Source organism: Peromyscus eremicus, chromosome 15 (genome assembly GCF_949786415.1).
Source record: "Peromyscus eremicus chromosome 15, PerEre_H2_v1, whole genome shotgun sequence".
NCBI classification, from domain to species: Eukaryota; Metazoa; Chordata; class Mammalia; order Rodentia; family Cricetidae; genus Peromyscus; species Peromyscus eremicus.
The window spans coordinates 49363954-49383186 of NC_081431.1; the positions used below are offsets into that span (position 1 = coordinate 49363954).

The window sequence follows — 19233 nt, forward strand, 5'->3', positions numbered from 1 at the left end:
GTGTGTGTGTGTGGTGTGTGTGTCTGTGTCTGTGTATGTGTGTCTCTCTGTGTGTTTTTCTGTGTCTGTGTTTGTGTGTGTGCATGTGTATCTGTGTGTGTGTGTGTATGTATGTTGTGTCTGTGTATGTGTGTGTGTGTGTGTGTGTGCATGCACACCCATGAGCACGCAGAATCAGGAAGCTAGAAAAGAAAGCCTAAAGGAAAAATGAGATCTCAATGTGGAGGGGGTGGGGGGAGAAAAAACAAGATAATAGCATGTACTTGACATAAAAGTAGAAGAGGAGCTGTTGGGAGATAAAAGGAAATGTAGGAGACGGCATGGAGAGAAAGGAAGGAGGAAGAAGGAGAGGCAATGGGAACAGTGTATGGAAATGACATAATGAAACCCATTACCTTTCACATTATTTTAGTAAAATTAACCAAACAAAAACACATTTTTCTTATCCAGAAAGGGTATGCTTCCTTAAAACAATAAAAAAAAAATCTAACAAATGCCAAGCAAATCTGCTGCCATAACCTCTGCTGCTATTAATGTTTCTTCCAATGCTCATAACATCCAAAGGAACAATTCTTGCAAAATCATTCTTTGGAAATTACCACTATATTTGGATAATAGTAATCATAGTTCATTAAAATAACCTTTACGTTTCTCAAGCATAACTTGCCCACAGTTATCTACAGGAGTGAGAGGTTATCAATAAACAAATGAGAGAAATGGTGAAGATTTTAACAGGAAAGTAAGTCTGAGCTGGACCACAGGAAGTAAACAAGCACCTCTTTACGTCATCCATCACAGCCCTATCGGTTTTGTTTGGGTCACTTTCAAAGTGGCCAGCTCATCTCACTACTTCTCATTCTTAAATGAATCATGTTATCTTTTCAACATCAGATGATACCAGTGCACAAAATAGTCATTCATAACCATAGTGAATTTTGTAATATTTAAATATTTACTGCAGGATGTATCATAATAATTAAAACCAGGACAAGAAAAGTTAATATTCCCCTCCCTTTTTTCAGTCAACTTTACCTAATTCCACCAGAAACCTCTCTAATAAAAGCTATCATCTTTTCAGAAGCAAATTCAAGCCACTCAGAGTTAAATTGGCCGTGGTACAAAATGCCATACATCCCATATAAACTCTGTAAGCTCTTATATTTCATTAATAACTCTACCCTGATAAATGATTTGTCAATTGTAATGGTTTTGTTTTTGTTTTTTTTTTTTTTTTTTTTTGGTTTTTCGAGACAGGGTTTCTCTGTGTAGCTTTGCGCCTTTCCTGGAACTCACTTGGTAGCCCAGGCTGGCCTCGAACTCACAGAGATCCGCCTGGCTCTGCCTCCTGAGTGCTGGGATTAAAGGCATGCGCCACCACTGCCCGGCCCTAGTAATGGTTTTTAATGTAATCATCTCAATTGAAACTAGACTATACCTCTCTAGAGACATTGCCAAAAGTTCAACTATTTCCTAACTAGTACAAATGATTGATCTATTCAAACAAACTGGCTTTCCCTTGAGTTTTTCTTCAGAGACTGTGTTTTTAAAGATTGGCATTTTTATGTATTATGTAATGGCTGTGTGTGAATTACACTTTTATTTGTAGGTTTTGCCTTAATTTTACGATGCACCCTTCTTAATTACTAGCATACAATCACAATTTGACATATTACTTATACTCTAATTATTAAAATAACATTTAAAAAAAGTGTTCTCCTTAAGGTCAACTTATGTGTCACTGGTAAAGTATCTTGTAAACACCTTGAAAAACTCTAACAAGAATCTTCCTTGTCATGGAAATGATGAGTGAAGAGTCCAAACAGCACAAGGTGAAGACAGCCTCTTATAGGTATCTTTCCTACCCTATAGATGCAGAATAATCAGGTTAAAAAATGTCAATCTTATGCTGCTTCCTGCGGGTAGTGGTGATGAACTCTTAAAATATTGTGATCAGTAAGGGAAAGAGAGAGACAGAGACAGAGAGATAGAGAGACAGTGAGAGGGAGAGAGAGAGAGAGAGAGAGAGAGAGAGAGAGAGAGAGAGAGAGAGAGAGAGGAAAAAGGAAGGAAGGAAGGAAGGAAGGAAGAAAGGAAGGAAGGAAGGAAGGAAGGAAGGAAGGACCTCCAAAAATGCCGTTCAGTTTGTTTTCCCATGGTCATCTACTGCTGGGCACGAGGCCTGCCCTTAAGGGTGTTTTGCATTGTCAGTGAGACTCCATTGGAGAAAACTAATTTTTCCTTTGTGAGAAGTTATCACTTGCAGATCACTTCTGGGTTAGGCATGGGGATGTGTTCACTTCCCCTCTGGACACTGAAACCCCATCTGGCCCAGACCTATACAAGCCCTGTGCATGCTGCCACAGTCTATACGAGCACATATGTGCATGAGTCATGCTGTGTTTAGAAGGACTGGTTTCCTTGGTGTTCTCTATCCCCTCTGGCTCTTACAATCTTTCCTCCTCTGCAAGGTTTCCTGAAGGAAGGGATTTGCTAGGGAAATCCCATTTAGGATGGAGTGTTCCAAAGTCTCTCACTCTCTGTTCATCGTCCAGCTGTGGGTCTTTGTATTTGTTCCCACCTACTGCAGAAGGATGCTTCTCTATTGATGGGTTAGGTGCTTTGCATCTATATTATGGTTTCAAGTTTTGTGTGGATTTCTGTGTGTGTGAACATGTGTGTGTCTCTGTGTCTGTGTCTGTTTGTTGTGCGTTTCCTTTGGCTCTTTTTCTTTGTTTGTTTTGACCTATTCTGGGTTTTTTAATTGTATTCTGTTATTTTTTAGATACCTGTTTGTATTCTACTGATAGAGAGAAAGAAAGAATGTGGTTTCAGGTGGGTGGGGAAGGAGAGGGACCTGGGAGGACTTGGGGGAAGGGAAACCATAATCAGAATGCACTGTATGAAAAATCTATTTTCAATTTTTAAAAAAAGGGATGAAATATTTTGATCAGATGATTTCATAGTTAAAAACTACCCATGGCACAGAGGGGGGATACAACTGTAATGTTGAATTTCCACATGACACAGTAAGTATAGCAAATGTGACATTGATCAGAACATAACGGTTTTCAGGAAGAAACAAGCAATCCCTCAAACCAAAGGCTGACGCTGCTGCTCCAGACATGTGCCCTCCTCTGTGTGTATGTGTGCCTTCCTAGTCAAATGACCTGCTCTCATTTGGCTGAGTTTCAACCACAAGACATCACTGTGCACTTTTTTTTTCTTCAAGATACACGTCACCACACACCAAGAAAGGAGGAACTTGCAGTGTCTGTGGTAACATCACTTGATAAACAGACTCCCTGAACAGCAAGTGCCTGTCTGCCTACACTATATAAAGCAGCAGACGTGGACTAAGAGACACTCATTGAGAGAAGACCATGAGAGCTGCAGCCATCTCCATGCCAAGGCTGGACAAAATTCCAGGAATGTTCTTCTCTGCTAGCCCCAAGGATCTGAAAGAACCTAGCCACTCACTTCTAGATGACAAAACGCAAAAAAAGAAGCCAAAGACTTTGTAAGTTCCTTCAGTGTCTCGCTTAGATTATCTTTTACGACCAAGGGAGTATGAATGAATGGATGTGAGTGCCGGCATTTAGTTTATGTAGATCAGAGCAATTATCTGTTGTGACTTCTAAGTGAGATTCAGTTTTATTCTAAAACAAATCGTGTTACAGGACAGTGGGTGGGAATCTTTCTGGACTTTGACTCATAAAAATGAGCTCTGTTTTAAAACAGCAGAATATTGTATCAGCTATTTTTCATTATTACCTTCTTTCTCAGACACCTTAGCTTTGTGTTCTTTCCTTTTATAAAAGAAGTGTGCTTTCCTACAGAATTGTTCATCTTTGTTGTCTTTTGTAGTGGGATGGACGTGAAAGCATACCTGAGATCTATGATCCCACATCTGGAATCTGGAATGAAACTGTCCAAGTCCAAAGACATGTATGTACTGAATATACTGAAATGTTCTAACTGTATAAGCAACGACACCGCTTGCTTCTGGGCATTGTGTCTCAGCCATGTAATCCCATGGGAGGCTGAGGCAGGGGACTGTCACTTGTTTGAAGCCAATCTGTACTAGAATAAAGCCTTTGTTCTTTAAAAAAAAAAAAAGCATACAAAATTACTGTATGCAGTGGACTTCCTTTACTTTAGGTAACATAACAAACAAGATTAGGCCATATTAGAGCCAGTGGACATTGATTACAAATATGTCCCAACAATTTTCTACTCATGTTTGTATTGTTCTATTTTATTTACTTGGATATTTTTAGCTGTCTTGACAGACTTTTTTTCATAACTACAGTAATTAAAAGGAATTTTATACATAAAATGAGAATTAACATATATTATAATATATACAATATATTTTATATATTATATATAACATAACATATAATAATATACATTAGAATGAGAATCTTAGTCATCAAAGGGTAGCAGCCATCATTATTTCATTTGGGATTACACAAACTAGTTTATTAATTTATGTCATTTTATTAATTGTAGACTTTCTGCTGAGGAAGTAATGCAGTGGTCTCAATCTCTGGAAAAACTTCTTGCCAATCAGAGTAAGTATCCATTAACTATCTATTGTTTGGGGGGCAGCTCAATAATTTAGTAGATTTGGTATATGATTAATGCATCTTATCAAAAGAAGGAAGGAGAGTATGCAAAACGTACTTTAGTTTTTCTATCGTCATTGGTAATTTCATCACAATATGACTTTGGAATACAGCACTAGATTTTTACCACGGCCTTTTAGACAAATCTGCCAAGACAATTACATGTTTTCATGGATTCAAGAACAAAACTAAAATTATGCTGGGTTGCTGGAGAGATGGCTGATTGGTTAAGAGTGTTTGCTGCTCTTCATGACTTTGTTTCCCCATACTCTGGCACTTGTCTCACAACCATCCACCTCTAACTCCAGAGCTGGAGGATCTGATGCCCTCTTCTGGCCTCTGTGGGCACTGCACACAGATGCTCCTACCTGGAAACCGAAAGGGGGAACACACATATACCCATAAAGAAAATAGCCTTGAAAAAACAAAATAAAGATAAATAAAATTATGCTGCAGTTTCAAAGATTTAAAAGACAAGCAAATATCATGTCATATCAACTACTATTTTGAAAGGTACTTAAAATGTACTTTATATAGTTGGATATAAAGAGTAGTAATCATTTACTTAATTAGTATTCTCTCATCCACATATCTATTAACTTTCATGCATCCACCTTATGTGGAAGGTATTTTAAAGGCACCAAGGATTCGAATGCAAAGACACAGTTTACCACTGCCTTAAAGATGTTTGGGATATACTTAGTACATTCTGCAAGTATGCAGCATTATACATATCTTAATATAAGTAAGCTCATGAGAGGCTTGTGAGAGTTTTGATGAAAGAAAAAAAAAAGCAAGAAACCAGATCCTCTCCTTCATCATAGTATTTTAACACTATTAGGATTAGAACTTTATTCAGAAGTGCAGACTTGGTCTCAAGAGTAAGTTCACCCTCTTCTCCACAGAAAGACACTAAGGAAAATTACTGGTGGGGGTGGGGGGGGGCCTAAGAAATTCAGCATAGTTTGATCATGTGATAACAAGACTTAGTTTACAGTTTATCTAACTGAGTAAATGCATATAAATCTCAACCGCACTAACAAATGTAATTCAGTGTACCAAGTGTACAGGTGACATGCAGACCTAACATTAGCTGACTACCATCGTTTGGATGAGGAAATTGCATTTTTAATTATCAACATGATGTTAACCCCCTCAGTCATTAACATTTCCTTGAAAAAAATCACTCTGCACACTTGCTCAGATGTTGGTTTCTATAAGTAATGACGTTGTTCTATAATCAGCGGCGCTCAATTTCAATCTAAATACTGCAGGAAGCAAAGCACATTTACATGAACACACAAAGCAGTGTGTGACTGTGGACAAGATCCTCTGGTACCAGATTCCTCTTCCACACATAACAGAATCCCTAAGGCTGCTTACACATTATGGCACAGCTATTTTAGCAGTAGCCCTCTCATACCTTTGTACATATAGGAATGGTAGAACTTGTTTATAAATTTCTTCTATGGTATATTCATTTACTGACTCAATTAATTTACTCTACCCCTCTCTTTTTAGCTGGTCAAAGTGTCTTTGGAAATTTTCTAAAGTCTGAATTCAGTGAAGAGAATATTGAGTTCTGGTTGGCTTGTGAAGACTATAAGAAAACGGAATCTGAGCTTTTGAGTAGCAAAGCAGAGAGCATATACAAAGCATTTGTGCATTCAGATGCTGCAAAACAAGTGAGTATTAAGGTCGTTATCATTAGCATAGGTGTGTGTAAATTTTACCTACATAGAGAAATAGCATTCAGTACACAGATTAGGTTGAAGTCCCTGGTCTCATGGTATTAGTTATATACAGATATGTGCATTTGTGCATTCAATGCAGTGGGACTATTCCCTGTATTTGAAAAAATAACAGTATAGAGATAAAAAATACTGATTTTTCAAAACTGTCCAATTTGATGGGGCGGGGGAATGGAATGAGGTAAGCCAGGCCAAACTAGTATGCTAAGGGACCCTTAGTGAACTATTGCAACTCACGTAAGAATAAAATGGATACTACTACAACACACACAATCAAAGCAGCAGACACACGTGCAGCTACTTAGCAGTGTCAATCTTCCACGAAAATACTCCCGTTCAGTAAACCTAAAATGTCCATGACACTCTGTTTTAGTATATGGACTACTTTATATGGATATTTAAATTTTTCATGTCTATTTAATTTTGGTTCTCCCAACTACACCATAAACAGAAGCTGTATCTTTTTGTAGCTCTCCTACACCTAGTATAGGGCTGGCTTAGAATAGCAATTCAAGACATGCTTGAAATGATTTAAATAGGAATGTAGAACCATTTTATTAAGGTGCATCTGAAACACCAACAGCATAATAAAATGTATCATAAACAGCCAGTAGACATTAATCAACAAATATTTCTTTTCAGATCAATATTGACTTCCGTACTCGAGAATCTACAGCCAAGAAGATTAAAGCACCAACCCCCACATCTTTTGATGAAGCACAAAAAGTCATATACACACTTATGGAAAAGGATTCTTATCCCAGGTTCCTGAAATCAAACATTTACTTGAATCTTCTAAATGACCTTCAGGCTAATAGCTTAAAGTGAGTGGTTCCTGGCTGACAGGAATTAAAAGATAGTATCAAGGACAGAAGGGAAACACCAGTGGCACGGCCTGTGTGATCACCTTGGCCTGCTTGGGTGACTCGGCAGGCCCAGTGGAAGGACAAGTGACTCAGAAAGGATTAACATGGAAGTTATCCAGGTAGAGACTCGAGGAAGCATCAGCAAGGAGAGCGTGGAGAGACAAAGGGGAGGAGACACTGTGGTACTGTCGTGAAATACAGTGGGACTCTGTTAGAACACCCTGAGAACTGCAAGGTCAGCTGACTGGCAAGACGGAAATTATGAACTATTTGTACGAGACGGATTACAATGAGCTGTAAGCTGCAGGAGCAGCGGACATGTATGCTCCATGTTATGCAGATTGTGTCGAACTCTCGCAATCTCCTTCCTGTGGATGGTCAGGCCCAAGTAGGTGCTGTAAATAACAGTTGCTATCATTGACACGAAGAACTTTGTTATTTGTTTATTTAATTGTATTTGACTTGGAGTTGAGGAAGAGAATTGTGTATTTAACCTAAGCTATTTTTCTTAAAACTAAGAAGTCATAACATGATTGTAAATTAAATTATCACAGTGTCAAAAATAAATGTGAGCTTTATATTAAAATAGAGAGAGACATGTCTTCTACTTTATCAATTTCGACTCTTTTTTTTTTTTACTCTGATTTAAAAAAAAATGAATGAGGACAACAATATACAAGCTACAGTGGACAAGGGAAAGTCCATGAGGCCGACACAAAAAACTACAGGCAACTGAGGAATGCTGAGCATGGGAGAAATAGTCTTCCCCAGGGAAGAACACAGCAATTACTTATCCAGCACCATGAAACATACATACAAGTAGCATCACACAGGCCAAGCATGTTGTATTTATGTAAAATTAGAAAAGTTGTGTGTATATATATATACATATATGTATATGTATATATATATGTATATATATATTATGTAGATGTATATAGATATTCCTAAATTTATATACAAATATGTGTGTCACAATTAATGAAAAAAGAGACCATTAATTTGAAATAAACAAGGAGAGTACATGGAAGGGCTTGGAAGAAGGGAAGGTGGAAATATTTATTTATATTATAATCTCAAAAAATAATAGAAATTTTAAAAATTCAAGCAAAAGATTTGTACTTTCTACTGTCTATTCAGTATCGCTAAGTTAATACTTTATTTTCTCTATTACGTTGGACAAACTTCACCAGTTTTCTTTCTTTCTGCTATACAATCTGTTCAATTCAAGTTTCAAATTGACGAGAAATGATGGCATCGTTGAAAGGAGAAGAAAAAGTGATTTCAGACTCAGGTGTACTTTCCTCATGGAATGTTCAGAGCAATGCTATGAAAATGAAACTTCAAAAAGATAAAATTCCACAATTAGTTAACTCTCAAAATCACCTTGTGTGTTAAAACACACCCTTATACCTGGCCCCATCCCAGACTGACCGAATCAGAACCTCTAACCGCTGTATTTCGAAGGAAGCATCAAGTCATTCTGAAGATGACTTGGTGGCCTTGATAAAGAAGCAGGCGCGCGGGGCTAGGGAGTGTTGACAACTGTTCTGACCACAGAGCCCATGTGCCTTCTACTGTGCAACACTGCCCCCTACTGACCAGAGGCGTTCCCTAAACCCCTGAAGTCTAATGTGATGAAAGAGTCCCCTAAGTAGGAAACTCAGGCCCTTCTGAAAAGAAGGCACCTACAAAGCCCAGAAAAAAAGAAAGAAAGAAAAAAGGTCAGCTATTCCCAGAACCTGTACAGCTGTACATCCCCGTGCACCTGGGCTCCGAGTCATTTTCAACAGCCAATCATCTTCAGACCATCATGACCGGCTGTGTATTTCTCATGCAGGCTCTGTCACACACCAGGCAACAGTAATGGTAAGGAACATGTAAAGCAGGTTTGAAGAGATTTTAAGTATCCATTGGATTGAATCCAAATGAGTTCTACATTAGGCTGTGTTCCACTATGTTGCTGGCCACATTAGGCTGTGTTCCACTATGTTGCTGGCCAAAGGGTAAGAGAACCTTGGGGAATCCGTGTTATTCATCATCTGCAGTCATCTCTTTCCTTTGACTCTACCAACACCAAATTCGATTCATCTTCCCTCTACTGTCTGTAGTTGACATAGCTCATCCCATGTTAAAATTTAATTTTTTTCTTTTTTATTTACTTTTGAAGATTTCACATATGAGCACTGTATTTACACCTTTCCCCCACTACTCCCTCCAATTCCTTCTGTGCCCACTCCTTTTCAAATTCATGGTATTTTATGTACCTCTTACCATAGGCTCCTATTGCATCCAATTCACAGAATTCTTACTATTTACAATCTATGGTCTCTTATCCTCTAAACAGATAAACAGACACACACATCACCTTCTAAAGTATAGATGTGCACATATCATTTTCTATGGCATCAGCTGAAGCACAAAGATCTCCTGGAATTTAAAGCCCTCTCATGGTGACCTTCACTGTACAACTTCTGTTATACCTTCTTGTATCCTTCCTACCTTAATACCACACTGGATTATCTACTTCATTCTGTACAAGTCTTGGAATGTGCATGGCTAAAAACTCATTTCGCTATCTCTAAGTCTCAGTTAACCTCTCCCTTATCTAAAATAACTTTCCCTGCTCTCTGCACGGCCTAATCAATTCTTCAAGGTCCAGACTGAATAACTTTTCCATAAAACCTTTTTATAATGCTATACACTATGAGACAGTTATCTTCAAAGCTGATGAAGATGAACTGCAGGCCATATAAACTCTGGGTACTCTGCTCCTATTTTAAGTGCTACTGTCATGTTAAATAAAATCCAGACCCTTAAGATTGAGCAGTACACCAATCCAACAAACACACAGGTCATAAAATGAATGCTGCTGGTCTTTGTCTAAATAGGTTGTCAAGTTAAAGAACTACCCAAATTTGGAAAGACATCAAAACAAACATCAAACACACCTCATCATTATAGAGAAAAACATCGTCCTGGTTGCATGGATTCCAGGTAATATGGTATGCAAGATATGATCTACTAAAGCATGCGATAAAGTGTGGGGTAGAGCTAACTTGGATTCATTCCAGTGGAAACCCAAAATCACTGCACTTTAAAGATGATTAATCTACACCTACCATTACTCTTGTTTTGCATTGACATCTTATTATAGTGTGATTTTTTTCATAAGATCACTGCAGGAATGTGCACGATTCAAGCACTGTCTGCTTCATCTATGATTTTAAAAAAATATGTTATAGCTTCTCAGTCTGGAGTGAGTTCAGTCTAAGGCTGTGCCATATTATGATATTAAATTAGAAACACTGAACAAAATATATCAGTAAAATTCATTTTTCTCAGATTGGTTTTATTATGCTTCCTGTATGTTTATCCTCCAAAGCTAGAGATTTATGAAGGTAATGTGTGGGGTAGCCATATACCCAAGAATGTCTAATTTAAAAGAACATATTTAACCATTCGGGATAACATGGGATAAATTAATGTTCAACTTTTCTTTCTTCTTATAGGAAAATGTGGGCCATACTATTCAAATAGAAATCTTTAATTGTATATTGTTGAAAATAAAATTATAAAATAGAGTTAAACATTTTAAATGCCAGAACTATAAATTACTATACAAAATTGTAACTTTTCTTCAAATCAGATTAAACTGTATCTATGGAATTAGAATTATTAATCAACTACAGAAATAATCCAGTCCTTTTGGTTAAACACCTTCAAGGCTGGAAATGTATTATACAAATGGAAAGATGTATCATTTTCCGTATACAACCTTAATGAAACTGACTTACAAATTAAGACAGTGACACAGAACTTTCTCTGAAGAATGTTTCTGTACACTCAATATTTGACTGGCTATTTCATAGTAGCTCCTTAACTTGAAATTATGAAATAAAACCAAAAGAAAAAGAGAGAGCAAGAAATGAAAAACAGGAAAGAAGATGATGAGGAGGAATAGAAAGGGGGAAGGAAAAAAGAAGAATAGCACTTTAGGTGGAGAGCCCAGACTCATGCCACCATCACAGTGTCCAAAGATAAGTTCTGTACACATTCCCCACACGAGGCGGGTTTGCCTAACTCTACAGAAGTTATGCTTCTGGGCTCTGAGAAGCTTCACACAGCCCTTGCTGAGCCAGGATCATTCTGACACCCCATTTGAACATCAACATTGAGTTGCCTCAAGAATGAACTTCAATCCACAGTCAACTAGTTAATAATCTGACAGTCACAGTAATAGCAAAGAGAGATATAAATACCTATTCACAAAGGGGAGACCAGATATTAGTATCAAGAAACACTACCAATGACCAAACTCCAGATGTCTTGGTCCTATCACAAAAACAAAAACAACAGGAATAATCAAGATAATGTATCTCCTCCAAATGTTAGAATGTCAACTCAAATGATGTACAAAACAATGATTTTAAAATAGCAATAATGAATATGTTCAAGGAACTCAAAGGGGATATGAAAAAATGCGGAAATGAGGATCATAAGAATATAAACAGTTAAATCAAATAGTGAAAACAATTCAAGATACTAAAATGTAATGTAATAAGCAGAAAGAGCCTCAAAAAATTCAGAAAGTCAAATAAAAAAATCTCAAATGAAAGCCTCAGAAATAGATTGGTCAAGTGATTTGATCAAGTCAGTTTCACCCAGAGATGTAGGAATGATTCAATGAACATAAATCAATAAACATAATTCATCTTATATATAGATTCAAGGAAAGAAACTACATGATTATCTCAGATGTAAAAAAAAAATGTTTAACAAAATCCAACTATCTTATTATGATAAAAGTCCTGGAGAGGGAGCTGGAGAGATGGCTCAGCTGTTAGGAGCACTCTTCCAGAGAACCTGGGTTCAATTCCCAGCACCCACATAGCAGCTCACAACTCTCTGTAGTTCCAGTTCTAAGGAATCCAACCTTCACACAGACATGTATGCAGGTAAAACACCAATGCATATAAAATAAAAATAAATAAATCATCTTTAAAAGTCCTGGAGAATCTTAGGTATACGGGGGACATAGCTAATCAAAATAAAGCCAATATCGAGCAAGCTCACAGACAACATTATGCTACATGTAGAACAACTCAAAGCATTACCACTAAAGTCAGGAGCAGGGCAAGGATATCCATTCCCCCTACTTTCTTATTCAATATAGAGCTTGGGGTTTTAGCTAGTGCAATAAGACAAGTGAAGAAAATAAAGGGGATACAAATAAGAAGAAAAAGAAGTCAAAGTATTCTTATTTGTAGATGACATGATTCTATACATAAAAGATCCTGATGATTCCACTGGGAAACTCTTAAAGCTGATTAACACATTGAGTAAAGTAGTAGGATACAAAATCAACTCACAAAAATCAGTTCCCTTCCTATATAAAAATGGCAAACATACCAAGAAAGAACTCAGGAAACAATCCTGTTCATGGTAGCCTCAAAAAGCGAGTGGAAGAAGTCTAATCAAGGAATGGAAATACAATGGAAACTAAGATACTTGGGGTGAAAGGGGTCATAGATTCATAGGAGTAACATTGTAAAAATGGCTGTTCTACCAAAAATAATCTACAGATTCAACACATTTTCCAACAAAATTCCAATACAATTCTTCACAGAAATTGAAAAAAATAATTAATATGGAAACACAAAATACTCAAGATAGCCAAAAAGTCTTGAAATTTAAAAAAAAAAAAAACTGCTAGAGCTAACACCATTTCAGTTTTACTACAGAGCTACAGTAATAAAAACAACATGGTACTGGCATAAAAAACATACACATTAATCAATGGAATAAAATTGAGCACTCATACATAAGTCCATACTACTAAAGATATCTGATATTTTTTTTCAAAAAGGCCAGCAATAAATGTTGTAGAAAAGTTGTCATCTTTAATAAGTAGTGCTTGTTAAACCGGATAACTATGTGTAAAAGAATGAAACTAAATCCTTATCTCTTACCCTGCACAAAACTCAACTCCACTGGGTAAAGGATCTCAACCTAAGACTTTGCTTCCTGAATGTGATAGAAAAGAAAGTATGGAATATGCTTGAATTTATATGTACAGAAAATGACTTTCTGAACAGGAATTTGGTAAGCAACAATTGGTAAGAACATGTCATAAAAGTAAAAAGCTTTTATACAACAAACAACACCATCATCTGAGTGAAGAGGCAGCTTACAGAATGGGAAGGAAAGTAATCCTTACTAACTGTACATCTGACAGAGGGTTAGTTAGTACCTAGTACATACAAAGGACTCAAGAAGAACTGAACATCAACAAAACAGTTGAAAAGTGGGGTGTGGAAATGAAGAATTCTCAAAGAATGAAATGCAAATGGATGAGAAGTTTGGTTTTTTTTGGGGGGGGTTGATTTGGTTTTTAATATTCAACATCCTTAAAATTAAGGAAATGCAAATTAAAACTACTTTGCAGTTTCCTCTTACCCAGTTAGAAGGTTGGGATGATAAATGATGCCAAATGTTGGTGTGGATGTAAGGAAAGGGGGACACCTATTCACTGCTGGAGGAAGTGCAAATTGGTACAGCCACTATGAAAATATTTGTTCAGGTTCCTCGAAAACCTAAAAATAGATCTGCTCTTGGTTTTATACTCAAAGGACTCTATATTCATATACAGAGATTCTTGTTCATCTCTGTTCAATGCTGCTCCCTTTGCAATAGGCAAAACAAATGAACATCTTAAATGTTCATCAAATGATTAATAAATAATGAAAATGTGGAATATTTGCACATTATTCAACTACTAAGAAATAATAAATTATGAAATTCACAGGAAAATGGATGGAGCTAGAAACAATTATTTGGAATAAGGTAACCCAGACCCAGAAGGAAAAACATCACCTATATTCTCATTTTTGAATGCTAGATTTGAATCTTTAGACATGTAAGTCTCATTTGGAATACCAATTCATGTCAGGAAACTAACAAGGGGCATGAGAGGGCAGTTTCAAGAAAGTGGACATAGATTAAACAGTATAAAGAAGAAAGAGAGAATAATGGAACATGAAAGAAAATGGGGTGGGGGAAGGGAGGGGAAGGCAGAAGGTGAAAGATGGGGAGTGATAAATAACAATAAACCCTTTTAGAAATGTCACATGGAAAGTTACCACTGCAAAGGTTCCTAAATCATGAAACTAAATGGAGTTATCTCATAACAAAGCAATACTATGCCTACCAGACACCAAAGCCTAAAAAAATAAGCCAAGTGCTGGGGCTAGAGAGACAGTTCTGCAGTTAAAAGCACTGGCTGCTCTTTCAGAGGACCTGAAATCAATTTCCAACACCTACATGGCAACCCACAGCCATCTGTAACTCCAATTCTAGGGATGCAAACCCCTCTTCTAGCCTCTTCAAACACCAAGCATGCATTTGGTATACAGACATACATGCAGGCAAAGCATCCAAAGAAACTTTTTTCACTTTATAGATAAGATTTTATTTTCAATATATAGTGATAATAATTTGGAATATCTAGATATAAAAATAGTAATAAAAACCTGATACATATTTAGAAGAATTCAAATAAATTGTTTGAAAAATGTATGTCATGAAATCTTCCTCACTCTCTGTTTAAAGAACAGCATCAATTACAAAAGCTCTACAATTTTGGGTTCTTAAGAAAGAGTACTTCCATGATTTTGGTGCTAGCCTGGGATAGTGAGTTCTAGGCTAGCCAGTGCTGTAGACAAAGACTATCACTAACTAACCAAACAGCCCAATGAACAGAATTTCAACAACAAAAACAAAAAAATATTAGATAATATAAGAATAATCTTACAGTTTTTAGAAAGTATAAACTATAGTTCAGTAGGTCACTTTGCTATTTCCTCTTCAAAACAGAATAACTGGATTTACCTTCTTCTCTTAAGGCACGAAAGTTGATTTAACCTTTTTATCAGAAAATTAGTCAGAAGTTAGCAGGGTACCGCTTGTGATTTCAGCACTTCTATGACTTTGAGTGAGAAACTTTTTTTTTAAGACCAGTGCCGGGAATGGATTACATCTTTTGGAGTTGTTGGCCATTGCTGTACCATAAACCTCTAAATATTATAGGCTCTTGTTCTTATTTACCCTTCAGAACTTGAAAGTAAGATCCTATTTCTAAAAACACCATATACTAGAGTCATAGAACATAGATAAATCAAACTGCTACTGACCTGCAGCTTTATCCCTGCTGACTAGCTTTTATAGTATTAGAATGTGTTGTGCATGCTATCAGAGTAGAAAAGTAATCATGAATGTACTGAGCTATGAACCCTGCCAGCTATTACAACCAGCTTGGCAAGATATGCCCACTGGTATTATAGAAGCATGAGTGTTATAGGTGTAACAACCAATTTCTGGTTGGATTTAAGGCCCACTTTACAAGAAAGCACCTTGACTGGGGTAAAAAAAAAAACAAACTGTGGCTAGATAAGTCATAGGCTTTGGGGCTTTGGGTAAGAACCTACTACTGTTTTTCTGTAAGATAACCAGTGTTAAACCAACTTCTAATGACTCAACTCTCATCATAGAAGCTTCTTTATTCAGAAAATGATGATTAATACTGATACTCCACAAGTGGTCATGGTCCAGAGAATAAGAGACTGGAAAGAGAATACTCAGCCCTGAATGGAACATCAGTATCATATACCCTCACCCAAAGACTCAAGGATCATTGTGGAAGAGGGGGCAGAAAGGATGTAAGAGCCAGAGGTGGAAGTTGAGTAGAAGACAGTGTTTTCCAGATACAGCAGTTATGACAACATGCGCAAGACCACAGCAAGCTCAGGCCAGACAAAAATCCCAGCACGAAGAAGGGAGGTAGACAAGAAGTCCCACTTCTTACTGAGAAGCTATTGACAAATGATAACTGTTGGAAGAGAGAAAGTCGGTTTCCTTTAAGGGTGTGGCCAGTGGACCATACCAGCCATGCTCCAGTGGACAGCCACATACCCAAGAGTATATTTGCAGCACAAATTGGAAATGATAGTTTTTTGTTTTATGTTTTGTTTTGTTTTTTTAAAGGAGACACAAATTTGGGTGGATGGAGAAGGAGAAAAAGGAAATGGATCTGGGAAGAGTTGAGGGAGAAGGCTAGATATGATCAAAATAGATTGAAATAATTAAAAGTATTTTGAAGGAGGGAAGAATAAAAGGGAGAATTTGCTAAGGATCTTGTGTTTATATTACTATTTATCTCCTTTGATGGCTTGAATAGATTTCACCTTTTCAAGTTGAATTATTAAGCCAAAAGGAATTTTACTATACTTTACAGTTGTTTATATATATTTTACTTTTAAATCTCTGTTATTGGAGGTAGATTTAGATAGGAATGTGAATCTAAATCCACAAGAACACACAAACTTATAAACTTAAGGAGACCATGTCTTAATTTGGATTCTTACTACTTAGGAAAGACCCATATTGCAACCCAGATGACTGAGAAAGAAGTTAGGTTTGAAAAAGTGGTGGCTTGATTCACTTAAATAAGCATGCTATATGCTATGCTCTATTCTACTTTTGTTTGCTCTGTTCCATTTCTTTAATTTAGAAGAACTACATTGGCTATAATGTACTTCAGAATGTTTGTACACATCTTCTTCTCTTTCTCCGAGAAAACACTGGTAGTAACAGGGTGTCTAGGATCCACCCTGCGGAATATGACAACTTCATGTATTTCAGGGCTTTTCAAAATGGACACTTCCTTATGAAACCCATGGGAAAGTGGATAACTTCTCTATTTCCCAAAGGAAAACAATGGAAATATTAAAAAGTTATTTAACTCTAATAGTTAAAAAACACCCAAATAATAAAACAATAGACATTAGATTTCCACATGTAAGGAAAACAAACTTCCTTGTGTTCTTTGTTTAATCAGTATTTTAGTTATGTGGCATTAGCTGGCTGGTCCTGATGTTGCTCTTCACAGAGAAGGATAGGGAAAATATATGAGGAAAACAAATAACTTGAGGGGAGGAAAGAAGGGAATCCTTTCCAAGTACAGGAAATGGTCATTTAAAAAAAAAAAAAAGGTAAAGAAATGATTTAAAAATACTATGTGCAGAAACAGTCCCTGGAATGGATGTTGGAAAAGAAAGCATGACAGGGGAAGCCCAAAGGCTATTAGCTAGAGTTGAGACCAGAACTGTCTCACTGTCTCACACACACACACACACACACACACACACACACACACACACACACACACACACTGCTGAGTCAAGGCAATGAGGCAGAGGCGAACAGACATACCTGGTGATTTGACAGAATAGCTAATGGAGAGAAACAAAAGGAAATTCTGAGGTGTCTATCCTGGGCACCCAAAACTACAGCAAGGCCCTTGGCTACTTCATATTTTCTTTGAGATCCTTTCACTCAAGACATGCATTAAAGTGATTGGAATCGGAAGATGTGAATACTGAGATATAATTAAGGCATGTGCTTTGAAGAGTCTCCAAGTGTAAAATAAAGTCATTTTTTTCAGTAGATAACAGTCTCTTCCCAATAAGCCCTCATATAACTCTTTCACGTTTTCTTTCAAACCTCACCTTCACCATGGAAACAGCAAAGGCTCGTATGCAATTATCTAGGCTCAAAACAAAAACTGAGAGTCAAAAGACTAAAGAGATTTGCAGTAGGTGATGGTGCTAAGTTCAGAAGCACCGATCAAAGATATGAAATAAAACTGAAATCTAGAGTGCATACCACAGACAGGCAAAAAAACTACCAGAGACAAGTCACAATGGTATCAGGAGTGGGCAGGGGGGACATCCTAGTGAATGCGACATTGTGGCAGAAGTTACTTCTACAGTGGGCTTGTCCCTCAGCCTGATAGTAAGCCTATGCTATTCCTCAGCAAGTGGTAGAATATTCTAATATTCACAACTAATGAGATATTTTAAAAATGAAGTATTTTTTTTCTGCATTTTTACATAAGCATTTTGTTTCTGTGTTTCTTCATTTATTTATTTATTTGTTTGTTTGTTTGTTTATTTGTTTATTTATTTTTATTTTGCGATACAATTCAGTTCTACATATCAGCCATGGATTCCCTTGTTCTCCCCCCTCCCGCCCCCCTCACCTTCCCCCCAGCCCACCCCCCATTTCCACCTCCTCCAGGGCAAAGCCTCCCCTGCTTCTTGGCCTTTTGGCTAAGATCAAGTGTAAAATGAAGTATTTTTAAAAGCAGGTTTCTTTGTTGGAATTTCACTTAGTCCAATCATCCTTACTCTAACTCCTTAATGAGGATGAACTGAAATTTATTCTTTATGGATAGAGCAAGAAAATCACAATTTCTTTAAGCGTTACATATTTTTTCCTTTCTTCCAAAAAGACCTGTTGTCATTCTGGTGGAAGTCAGAAAGTGAAAAGTCTGTGATCTAAGTTTAAATCAATATGACATCACCATATTCTGTATCGCTGTCATCTTCCACTCCAGTTCTAAAACTTTTCATTTCAATTATTCATAAAATGACTGCTTTCCTAGGCTAGTATTTTTCTTAAATCCATCTACTCATTTAAGGTTTACAAATTACTCACTGTAAACATATAGCAGGTAAAGCACGTTTCCCACATTAAGAATTGAACAAGATACTGCCTACAATGTACATTTGACAGAATTATTAGAATAATTGTAGTGTCCATGGATGTAGTAAGAAATACTAAGGTTACAGTGAAGATCCACAACTATTCCTTGCTCAGAGATTTACTAATTTCTGTTTAAGACTATTAGTTTCCATGGTTACTCCTAAAGAAGAGTCCAGATCATTTTCCAGCCGAGTGTCTAGAAAAGAACTCATCATTAAATGAATTAATATATTCACCAATAGTGATTCACTCTGTGTGCCATGAACCATGCCTCCAGATAGAAGCACTGAGATGAAAGAGATACATCCCACAACTTTTGAAAGGTTCACTGTGTTCTAAAAATAGAAGGAACAATAAGTTGCAATAAAAAAGACTAAGCATTAT

At 36.8% G+C, this 19233-nt stretch overlaps 1 protein-coding gene across 1 annotated transcript; it reads left to right on the forward strand.

The window, feature by feature from the left end:
- The first annotated feature begins 3238 nt into the window (after positions 1 to 3238).
- Positions 3239 to 7812, forward strand: Rgs1 (regulator of G protein signaling 1). The gene is made up of 5 exons (XM_059280741.1): positions 3239 to 3517; positions 3865 to 3945; positions 4513 to 4574; positions 6150 to 6313; positions 7022 to 7812. The coding sequence occupies exons 1-5, from the start codon at positions 3381 to 3383 to the stop codon at positions 7205 to 7207; spliced, it is 630 nt and encodes a 209-aa protein (XP_059136724.1). The 5' UTR covers positions 3239 to 3380; the 3' UTR covers positions 7208 to 7812.
- The last annotated feature ends 11421 nt before the right edge of the window (positions 7813 to 19233 follow it).

Excerpts from the sequence above, each read along its gene's own strand:
- Rgs1 (XM_059280741.1), top strand. The coding sequence starts at position 3,381 with ATGAGAGCTGCAGCCATCTCCATGCCAAGGCTGGACAAAATTCCAGGA. Across the intron at positions 3,518-3,864 it reads AAAAAGAAGCCAAAGACTTT|TGGGATGGACGTGAAAGCAT; the intron begins GTAAGTTCCTTC and ends TGTCTTTTGTAG. Across the intron at positions 4,575-6,149 it reads AAAACTTCTTGCCAATCAGA|CTGGTCAAAGTGTCTTTGGA; the intron begins GTAAGTATCCAT and ends CTCTCTTTTTAG.